Source organism: Salvelinus alpinus, chromosome 4, assembly GCF_045679555.1.
Source record: "Salvelinus alpinus chromosome 4, SLU_Salpinus.1, whole genome shotgun sequence".
Lineage (NCBI taxonomy): Eukaryota > Metazoa > Chordata > Actinopteri > Salmoniformes > Salmonidae > Salvelinus > Salvelinus alpinus.
The window spans coordinates 46,706,343-46,717,918 of NC_092089.1; the positions used below are offsets into that span (position 1 = coordinate 46,706,343).

At 44.9% G+C, this 11,576-nt stretch overlaps 1 protein-coding gene across 2 annotated transcripts; it reads right to left on the minus strand.

The window, feature by feature from the left end:
• Position 1: 1 nt before the first annotated feature.
• LOC139573785 (deoxyribonuclease-2-alpha-like) lies at positions 2-8,141 on the minus strand. 2 transcript variants are annotated; one of them, XM_071397644.1, is made up of 7 exons: positions 7,939-8,141; positions 7,286-7,380; positions 6,943-7,111; positions 3,844-3,943; positions 3,501-3,665; positions 1,010-1,234; positions 2-850 (listed from the first exon to the last, which is right to left on the minus strand). In XM_071397644.1, the coding sequence occupies exons 2-7, from the start codon at positions 7,378-7,380 to the stop codon at positions 432-434; spliced, it is 1,173 nt and encodes a 390-aa protein (XP_071253745.1). In that variant the 5' UTR covers positions 7,939-8,141; the 3' UTR covers positions 2-431. The 2 variants fall into 2 exon arrangements, with proteins under 2 accessions (XP_071253745.1, XP_071253747.1); XM_071397646.1 differs by lacking the exon at positions 7,286-7,380 and having other exon boundaries at positions 7,939-8,140.
• Between the last annotated feature and the right edge of the window lie 3,435 nt (positions 8,142-11,576).

An 11,576-nucleotide genomic window follows, 5' to 3' on the forward strand; every position in this document is an offset into this window, starting at 1 on the left:
CTAGCTTGTTGGTGGATGAGGAAGTTTAATGAAGAACCTTATGCAAAATATTTGTGCACGATCATTTAAAATAAAATCATTTATACATAAAAAAAGGTTGAAAACAGACACATATAAAATGTACCTGAGATCACAATCAACATTTCCTACAGTCATTAGCAACTCATAGAACTACACAGAATGTAGCAAAGTGCTCATTCTTGAATTATTATAGGAGTGCCACTTCCCTTTCAAGTATGTTTCTATTCATGGCAATTTATGAAACACTCTGCCATAAAAACTGCCATAAAAAAAGTGAATTAGATGCTGGTACCTTATTAATCAACATTCTATGGGGTACCTTGTTCATGGAGCTCAATAATACTGATACACCAGGCTGCTCAGGGAACTGTGTGCATACTAGTAACTTTACACTGCTGCCACACTGATGCTTACGGATTCATATCTTCCTGGTAGTGCCTTGCATCCTCTACGTCCACATCACACCCGCTGGTCCCTCCCCCGCACATCTCACACTCCAGCACCGCTGTCCGATAGGCCTTCCACACCGTGGCGTCCTGCAGACACACTGTCCCGCCCCCTCTCTTCTCCTCAGCCTCGTTCCGGTTGATGTCGCCCACACACACCCAGCCAGCAGCTCTATCCACCCCACCCCCGGTGGTACTCACGGCCCACTTGGAGTGGTCGTTGGAGGCCTTGAAGGTGATCCTCCCGCCTGGGGAGATAAGCTGGATGTCCAGGACCTTCCAGCCCAGGGAGCAGTCAGAGGGCAGGATGCCAGTGGAGCGGATCCAGAACTGGACTAGGAGGTCTGACTGGAGGGAGGGAGCCACCCAGGAGTGGTACAGATCTAATGGGAGACAGGAGGGGAAATGGGGATATTGTGGTTAAATGTTGGGTCATTCACAACTACAAAACGGGAATGACATGAATAGTCATTCTAACCATGAAACAACACTTCAACAGTTTAAAAACTTACAAACAAATAGTTTCTAAATTGTTCCTTTACCATTATTGAATGATCTCCCCTTGGCAAAGCTGATGAACTCTGTTCCACCCAATGAGGTGAGAGTCACACTGCGATTGGATGCAGGTTGGGTGTGCGGTATGTTGCTATAGGCCATCTGCCCTTGGCTGTTGTTACAGACGTCAGCCAGTGCGGGCACCAGAGAGGCCAAGGAAGCAGGGACACCACAGTCATACACATTGGGCTGGTTGATCTGCAACTGCTCTCCTGCAATGTAAAGCATAATACATGTCAATTGAACACTTCAAACAATGAATTGTGTAAAAAGTAAAGCAAATCATTATGAATTGACTGATCAATCTGTCTGTCTGTGTGATTCAATAGGCACCAAGCTCCAAGACAAGTACTATCTTAATCTATGACTTATTACATTACTTATTAGAATGATGACTTTTTAAATTCTTCAAACAGAGTAGCAGACAAATGCCTGTACGTATTAGACCACTGACTGTGGCTAAGATGAGATTGAATGTCACGCCCTGACCATGGAGAGCCATTGTTTCCCTATGGTGTTGTAGGTCAGGGCGTGACTGGGGGTGTTCTAGTTTATTTTCTATGTTGGTGATTTGTATGATTCCCAATTAGAGGCGGCTGGTAATCGTTGTCTCTAATTGGGGGTCATATTTAAGTAGCTGTTTCACCCACCTGTGTTTGTGGGATATTATGTTGTGTTTTGTGTTGGTGCATCACTTAGTCATGTTTCTTTGATTATTTGGTTTGTTCTAAGTTTTCACTTTAATAAATAATGTGGAACTCAACATCTGCTGCGCCTTGGTCTGTTTCTACACACGAGCGTGACATTGAAAATGTTTTAAGACAAGACAATGCTTTGAGGACGATGGAAGTTGGCCTCCACTGAGAACTCCCATCACAATTTAATGACACTTATCTTAAGCTGAACAAAAATATATATGCAACACGTGAAGTGTTGGTCCCATGTTTCATGAGCTGAAATAAAAGATCCCAGAAATGTTCCATACGCACAAAATGCTTTTCGATCTCAGATGTTGTGCCCTGTTAGTGAGCCTTTCTCCTTTGCAAAGATAATCCATCCACCTGACAGGTGTGGCATATCAAGAAGCTGATTAAACAGCATGATCATTACACAGGTGCACCTTGTACTGGGGGACAATAAAATGCCACTCTAAGATGTGCAGTTTTGTCACACAATACAATGCCACAAATGTCTCAAGTTTTGAGGGAGCGTGCAATTGGCATGCTGACTGCAGGAATATCCACCAGAGCTGTTACCAGATAATTGAATGTTAATTTCTCTACCATACGTGGCATCCAATGTCATTTTAGAGAATTTGGCAGTATGTCCAACCGGCTTCACAACTGCAGACCACATGTATGTATCTATGGTGTTAAATGCTGAGCTGTAGTCGAGGAACAGCATTCTTACATAGGTATTCCTCTTGTCCAGATGGGTTAGGGCAGTGTGCAGTGTGATTGCGTTGTCTGTGGACCTATTGGGGCGGTAAGCAAATTGGAGTGGGTCTAGGGTGTCAGGTAGGGTGGAGGTGATATGATCCTTGACTAGTCTCTCAAAGCACTTCATGATGACGGAGGTGAGTGCTATGGGGCGATAGTCATTTCGCTCAGTTACCTTCGCTTTCTTGGGAACTGGAACGATGGTAGCCCTCTTGAAGCATGTGGGAACAGCAGCCTGGGATAAGGGTTGATTAAATATGTCCGTAAACACACCAGCCAGCTGGTCTGTGCATGCTCTGAGGATGCGGCTAGGGATGCCGTCTGGGCCGGCAGCCTTGCGAGGGTTAACACGTTTAAATGCTTTACTCACGTTGGCTGCGGTGAAGGAGAGCCCACAGGTTTTGGTAGCGGGCTGTGTCGTTGGCACTGTATTGTCCTCAAAGCGAGCAAAGAAGTTGTTTAGTTTGTCTGGGAGCAGGACATCGTCGTCCGCGACGGGGATAGTTTTATTTTTGTAGTCCGTGATTGACTGTAGACCCTGCCACATACCTCTTGTGTCTGAGTCGTTGAATTGCGACTCTACTTTGTCTCTATACTGACGCTTAGCTTGTTTCATTGCCTTGCGGAGGGAATAGCTAGACTGTTTGTATTCGGTCATGTTTCCGGTCCCCTTGCCATAATTAAAAGCTGTGGTTCGCGCTTTCAGTTTTGCACGAATGCTGCCATCAATCCACGGTCTCTGGTTGGGGAAGGTTTTAATAGTTGCTGTGGGTACAACATCACCGATGCACTTGCTAATAAACTCGCTCACCGAGTCAGCGTATTCATCAATGTTATTATCCGACGCTATGGGGAACATATCCCAGTCGGATCGGGTTGTACGCATAGAGAGTCTGTCTCAGCATGAAACAGTCGCATGAAATTGAAACAATTCACAGTTTGATGCATTATAACAGGGTGGATAATCAAAGATCCTTTTTCAGAATTCTATGGTAAACCTATAGTATTCCAAATTACTTTTACAGGATTACAGTCTTACCAATGGCCTGAAAGCGTTCCAGTGGGTACGTCACACAGATGAAGTTCTGTCCATTCTGTACACCACTACCTGGGTAGGAATATTTCCCTATTTCCTTTACAGGGGGGAAATGAGGGGTGCTGTGGACCAACCAGTAGCCCTGTGTCTTGTCCAATAAGACAACACCTGAGATGGAGAGAGGGAGATACCAGTCACTGAGTCATTTCACAACAGTACTTTATTGACAGACAAAAACATTAACATACTACAAATGGAGTAGCTGGCCAGATGCCCGGGTGCTGAGATTAATATTATAACGTGATGCCTGTATACAGTATACAGCTGAGGTTTATATTGTCCTGACCTTTAGTGTGGCCACCTCGGCTACTAAGGAAACCAAATCCTCTTTCTCCCTCCTCGGGTGGTCTCTGGTCATTGTACAGGATGTATGCAATGTCATCATTCTGCAAGGGAAAGTACACACACTCATCATCAGAAGATATACACTTCCATGCATATTGTATACTCTAAACTCAGAAACAAGGATTATAGTGTCAATAGTGTTTGTTCTTTGATAACGTCATATGCTGTATTTATTTATCATGGCTTTCTGGGTGAAAATAAAACTCCAATTGCACCTTAGTGAAAATTAGACAGTGAAACAAACAACCCACAAAAAGTTATAGTTCCACATTTCTATTTTCTGTGTCATTCTGTCTCATTCCACTGTGACAAAAAACATTCTGAGGGGCCAGCTACCAAAAATACAACTTCAGCAATGGTAAATACTGCTATGTGTTACTGCAAATGAAACTGTTAAGGCTGTTTATTTACTACCACAGACAGATGCTGGCACTAAGACCGCACTCAGTCAGCTGTATAAGGAAATAAGCAAACAGGAAACCACTCACCCAGAGGCGGCGCTCCTAGTGGCCGGAGACTTTAATGCAGGGAAACTTAAATCAGTTCTACCAAATTTCTATCAACACGTTAAATGTGCAATCAGAGGGAAAAAAATTCTAGATCACCTGTACTCCACACACAGAGACGCGTACAAAGCTCTCCCTCGCCCTCCACTTGGTAAATTCGACCACAACTCTATCCTCCTGATTCCTGCTATCCTCCTGACAAGCAAAAATTAAAGCAGGAAGCACCAGTGACTCGGTCTATAAAAAAGTGGTCAGATGAAGCAGATGCTAAGCTACAGGACTGTTTTGCTAGCACAGACTGGAACATGTTCCGAGCTAAATCACTTCTATGCTCGCTTCGAGGGCAAGCAACACTGAGGCATGCATGAGAGCATCAGCTGTTCCGGAGAGCGTGTGTGATCACGCTCTCCGTAGCCGACGTGAGTAAGACCTTTAAACAGGTCAACATACACAAGGCTGCGGGGCCAGACAGATTACCAGGACGTGTGCTCGGTGCATATGCTGACCAACTGGCCAGGTGTCTTCACTGACATTTTCAACATGTCCCTGATTGAGTCTCTAATACCAACATGTTTCAAGCAGACCACCATTGTCCCTTTGCCCAAGAACACAAAGGCAACCTACCTAAATGACTACAGACCCGTAGCACTCACGTCCGTAGCCATGAAGTGCTTTGAAAGGTTGGTAATGGCTCACATCAACACCATTATCCCAGAAATCCTAGACCCACTCCAATTTGCATACCGCCCAAACAGATCCACAGATGATGCAATCTCTATTGCACTCCACACCTTCCTTTCCCACCTGGACAAAAGGAACACTTACGTGAGAATGCTATTCATTGACTACAGCTCAGCGTTCAACACCCTAGTACCCTCAAAGCTCATCACTAAGCTAAGGATCCTGGGACTAAACACCTCCCTCTGCAACTGGATCCTAGACTTCCTGACGGGCTGCCCCCAGGTGGTGAGGGTAGGTAGCAACACATCTGCCACGCTGATCCTCAACACTGGAGCTCCACAGGGGTGCGTGCTCAGTCCCCTCCTGTACTCCCTGTTCACCCACGACTGTATGGCCAGGCACGACTCAAATACCATCATTAAGTTTGCAGACGACACAACAGTGGTAGGCCTGATCACAGACAACGACGAGACAGCCTATAGGGAGGAGGTCAGAGACCTGGCCGTGTGGTGCCAGAATAACAACCTATCCCTCAACGTAGCCAAGACTAAGGAGATGATTGTGGACTACAGAAAAGGAGGACCGAGCACGCCCCCATTCTCATCGACGGGGCTGTAGTGGAGCAGGTTGAGAGCTTCAAGTTCCTCGGTTTCCACATCAACAACAAACTAGAATGGTCCAAACACACCAACAGTCGTGAAGAGGGCACGACAAAGCCTATTCCCCCTCAAGAAACTAAAAAGATTTGGCATGGGTCCTGAGATCCTCAAAAGGTTCTACAGCTGCAACATCGAGAGCATCCTGACTGGTTGCGTCATTGCCTGGTACGGCAATTGCTCGGCCTCTGACCGCAAGGCACTACAGAGGGTAGTGCGTACGGCCCAGTACATCACTGGGGCTAAGCTGCCTGCCATCCAGGACCTCTACACCAGGCGGTGTCAGAAGAAGGCCCTAAAAATTGTCAAAGACCCCAGCCACCCCAGTCATAGACTGTTCTCTCTACTACCGCATGGCAAGCGGTACGGGAGTGCCAAGTCTAGGACAAAAAGGTTTCTCAACAGTTTTTACCCCCAAGCCATAGGACTCCTGAACAGGTAATCAAATGACTACCCGGACTATTTGCATTGTGTGCCCCCCCCAACCCCCCATCCCTCTTTTTACGCTGCTGCTACTCTGTTTATCATATATACATAGTCACTTTAACTATACATTCATGTACATACTACCTCAATTGGGCCGACCAACCAGTGCTCCCACACATTGGCTAACCGGGCTATCTGCATTGTGTCCCGCCACCCACCACCCGCCAACCCCTCTTTTACGCTACTGCTACTCTCTGTTCATCATATATGCATAGTCACTTTAACCATATCTACATGTACATACTACCTCAATCAGCCTGCCTAACTGACTGTCTGTATGTAGCCTCGCTACTGTATATAGCCTGTCTTTTTACTGTTGTTTTATTTCTTTACTTACCTATTGTTCACCTAACACCTTTTTGGCACTATTGGTTAGAGCCTGTAAGTAAGCATTTCACTGTAAGGTCTACACCTGTTGTATTCGGCGCACGTGACAAATAAACTTTGATTTGATTTGATTTGAAAACACTCAAAAACTATCTTTTGGTATTTTTTTCATTAGTCCACTGTTGATACAATCCCAAAATGGTTTGCATGTCAGCAGTCAAGTTTCAAGATATTGTACTTCCATGAAACAAAGTGTCACTGGCCATATCAACATGAAAAAACCTTTTGGGCCTGTATCAACAGATAGTTTTTGAGTGGATTTTCCCTTTAAGTTTCACAGCTCATTCAAATGTGGTCTGATATTAATAATAGAAGGAACCAGACCTTCCCCTGCTCATACAGCTGGCCCACTGTCCTCCCCAGGGCTCCAGTGCTGTCATTCACCAACACTTTTCCATCCGTCCATCCCTCGCTCCCTTTGTCCATCAGTAGATAACTCTGTCCTTCATTGGGAAATTCACGATCAACATGGGGGAGTTTGTAGAGATAGAACCTGAGAGAAAGCAACCGAGAGAGAGAGAAGGAGAGATAGAGTTTGATTCTCAGTACTTTGTGTTGTTTTTGCATACCTTGCTATGCACACTGTCTGTGACTAAGTAGCTAACAGACCTAAGGGAAGAAGGTCATATCAGTTCAATCTTCAGTCTGCCCAAAGCTGTTTTCTCACCAGTCAACAGCTTCCCCTTGATCATTATAACAGGAGATAGGTGAGGTGCCTCCCTCTCCTGGTTGAAACATCAGCAGGACAACAAGTGACAACATCTGAAGCGAAAGCAATGAGGTCAAAATCATTTTAGGAACTGTGAAAAACTATTGCCAAAATGACAACTTCAACATTTGTTGACTAAAATGGAAAAGGGTGGCTTTAGAACAAGAAGAGAACGCAGCGATGCATTACAAATTGCATCAGTAGCTGACAGTCGATGTCACAATTATGTTACAATGTTGTTACAATGTATCAGAAGTAAACTAACAAAAAGTATCCGATTTTTCATTGAGTTGATATCTAATTGATTTGTCAACTGCTTTAGAAATAATTAGAATGAAGCATAACCCATGCAAACGAAACGTATAGCCCCGTCAAACTGAACTCTGGACCTCGAAGCCAGTTCCACTGCGTTTTTTTGTTCCCCTCTGATCAGGAGGGACTGATTCAGACCCAGGTCTGCGTAAATAATGATCAGAAAGAACAGAAACCCAACAGGCTCCAGACCTCGTAGAATAAGAAAGAGTTGAATACACCTGCTATAGCCTATGCCAAATGTGCCCCACTGTAAGGTTTTTTGAAAAGTCTAATGTCTTCATCAAAACTTTTCCTACCTTTGAGTAGATAAGAACTTGACAAGTATGCAGTTTCTACAGCTTTTCCGTATCCGCGTGATCTTTGATTGTGGCGAACTATTCCATTTCTAAAGTCGAGATGCATCTTTGTTTTGAAGTACGATGTCACGGGGCGGGCTTACGGTCACGAGTTAATGACAATAGTTTGCTTTAGCTACCCTTCTGCTAGCTCTGTTCCAGGGCGCCTTCAACGCCTAGTGGAGGAACTCGCACTAACGCCCTGGACCAGAGGCACTCTTCTGCCATTTACACATGGGGAACAACCGAGGTGAAGACAGTTTCAGGTTGGATATTCGCCTGTAGTTTTCCTTACGTCAACCAACAGCAGTTAGGGACCGTCAACATAGTGACAAATCAAATTTTTCAAATTTCAATAGCTCTTTAACCATTACTCCTAAAACTTTCAAAACTGGTTGTAGCTAACCCGATGGCATAGACACACATTGCACACACTTTTTTTTGTTGATTTACATCTTGCACTATTTTAAATTATTTATTTACATTTTTGACCTAGTGACTTCAAACAAGGTTCAGAATGTCCAATGACTGCCCTTCTATATTGCACACCCTTTAGTTTGTCCATTTTCATCTCACATGATTTTACATGAATTATTCAAAATTTAGAATTTCAATAGCTCCTTGGTCATGTGACTTTGTGATTTCAAACAAGGTTCAGAATGTCGACTCAGTGGGCCTACACGTTGCACACCCTTTAGTTTGTCCATTTTCATCTCACACGTTTTTATATGAATTTTTCTAAATGTAAAATTTCAATAGCTCCTTGGTCTTGTGACCTAATGACTTCAAACAAGGTGCAGTATGTCCACTGACTATCCTTCTATATTGCACACCCTTTAGTTTGTCCATTTTCCTACGTCTTTTGTGAGTAAAATCCTTTTTCCAAATTGATTTGGGTAAATTTTTGTGAAGAGGTATGAGGGTTGTGATATGGGTCATTTAATAGAAAAATCATTTCAGGGATCAATACATTTCTATATTGCTTCCCCAGTATCTGCATGAACCATCAGGCCAAGTGTTTTTGCTTGACCCTGCTGGACAGAAAGAGAAGGAGGAATCGGAACACACTGCATTCAAATTCAGGTCTTAGTTATTCCATTGTACTGGATCTAATACATATTAGCATTTCACATACATTCATAAGTGTAATAATTTTTCATGACATACTGTAAAAAACTCTCTTGGCTGCTGGCTCTGTCACGTTCAGATATGCGCAGAGCAGACTGGAAGGGGAAGGGTAGCTCTTGACTTGAACCACAGGGGTTCTCTGTAAAGAAAGAGTAATCCCAAAGGCACAGACACACCCCTTGACTTTCAATTGGCACTGTTGACCTGTATGTATTCTCTCCTGATTGGCTCTGTGGTGCACAGTCTGGCAGTCTGGCTAAAGTGCCAGAGGTATGAGGAGAGACATCCTCCTTTGTATTTATGGGAACAAATGTTTCCTAAAACTTTGGATCCTATTCTTGGACAGTTAGAAGACAATGCATCAATGCAACAAAAAAAAAGAATACTAATTACTGTCCATGAGTAACCTCAACCTTGTGGGTCTGTGGGTGTTTGGGCAAATAAAGTGCCAACTCAATTCTACCACTGACTAGTCTCTCATGCCCCTATGAACGGGGACACAGGGCAATAGTTTTTCATCTAAACCAGACCTTTTTTACTGGAGTACACTAACCCCTAATTGGGGCTCTTTTCTTGACACACAGTAGCAGTTTACCAGATAAGAGGTCAAGAAGATCAAAAAGTAGATTGTTGTAAGGATGTATTACATCCTGTGCTGGCCCCATTGTCATATCCATTCTGGATTCTGAATGGTAAAATCATAGCTGAAAAATGCCTCTATGTATGTGTATACTTTCTGCCAAGACAGAACTGCCAAAGGGGGTGGAGTTGCAATCAACTGCAGAGACAGTCTGCAGAGTTCTGTCATGCTATCCAGGTCTGTACCCAAACAGTTCAAGCTTCTACTTTTAAAAATCCACCTTTCCAGAAATAAGTCTCTCACTGTTGCTGCTTGTTACAGACCACCCTCAGCCCCCAGCTGTGCCCTGGACACCATATGTGAATGAATTGCCCCCCATTTATCTTCAGAGTTTGTACTGTTAGGTGACCTGAACTGGGATATGCTTAACACCCCGGCCGTCCTACAATCTAAGCTAGATGCACTCAATCTCACCCAAATTATCATGGAACCTACCAGGTACAACCCCAAATCCGTAAACTCGGGCACCCTCATAAATATCATCCTGACCAACCTGTCCTCTAAATACATCTCTGCTGTCTTCAAACAGGATCTCAGCGATCACTGCCTCATTGCCTGCATCCGTAATGGGTCTGCGGTCAAACGACCACCCCTCATCACAGTCAAACACTCCCTAAAACACTTCAGCGTGCAGGCCTTTCTAATCGTCCTGGAAAGATATTGACCTCATTCCGTCAGTAGAGGATGCCTGGTTATTCTTTAAAAGTGCTTTCCTCACCATCTTAAATAAGCATGCCCACTGATAAATCTACGATTATCGAGAATTTCAATACGCATTTTTCTACGGCTGGCCTTGCTTTCCACCTGGCTACCCCTACACAGGTCAACAGCTCTGCACCCCCCACAGCAACTTGCCCAAGCCTCCCCCATTTCTCCTTCACCCAAATCCAGATAGCTGATGTTCTGAAAGAGCTGCAAAATCTAGACCCCTACAAATCAGCCGGGCTAGACAATCTGGACTCTCTCTTTCGAAAATGATCTGCCGCAATTGTTGCAACCCCTATTACTAGCCTGTTCAACCTCTCTTTCGTATCGTCTGAGATCCCCAAAGATTGGAAAGCTGCCGCGGTCATCTCCCCTTTCAAAGGGGGAGACACTCTAGACCCAAACTGTTACAGACCTATATCTATCCTACCCTGCCTTTCTAAGGTCTTCGTAAGCCAAGTTAACAAACAGATCACCGACCATTTTGAATCCCACCGTACATTCTCCGCTATGCAATCTGGTTTCCTAGATGATCATGGGTGCACCTCAGCCACGCTCAAGGTCCTAAACGATATCATAATCGCCATCGACAAAAGACAATTTCCCCAATTTCGTGGTATCCAATTGGGAGTAGTTACAGGCTTGTCTCATCGCTGCAACTCCTGTACGGACTCGGGAGAGGCAAAGGTCGAGAGCCATGTGTCCTCCGAAATACAACCCAACCAAGCCGCACTGCTTCTTGACACAATGCCCATCCAACCCGGAAGCCAGCCACACCAATGTGTCGGAGGAAACACCGTACACCTGGCGACCGTGTCAGCGTGCACTGCGCCCTGCCCGCCACAGGAGTCGCTAGTGCACGATGAGACAAGGATATCCCTGCCGGACAAACCCTCCCCTAACCCGGACGACGCTGGGCCAATTGTGCACCACCCCATGGGTCTCCCGGTCGCGGCCGGCTGCGACAGAGGCTGGACTCAAACCCAGAATCTCTAGTGGCACAGCTAGCACTGCAATGCAGCGCCTTAGACCACTGCGCCACTCGGGAGGCCTACTCACTGCATTCTTATCGGCAGACTCAACAGCCTTGGTTTCTCAAATGACTGCCTCGCCTGGTTCACCAACT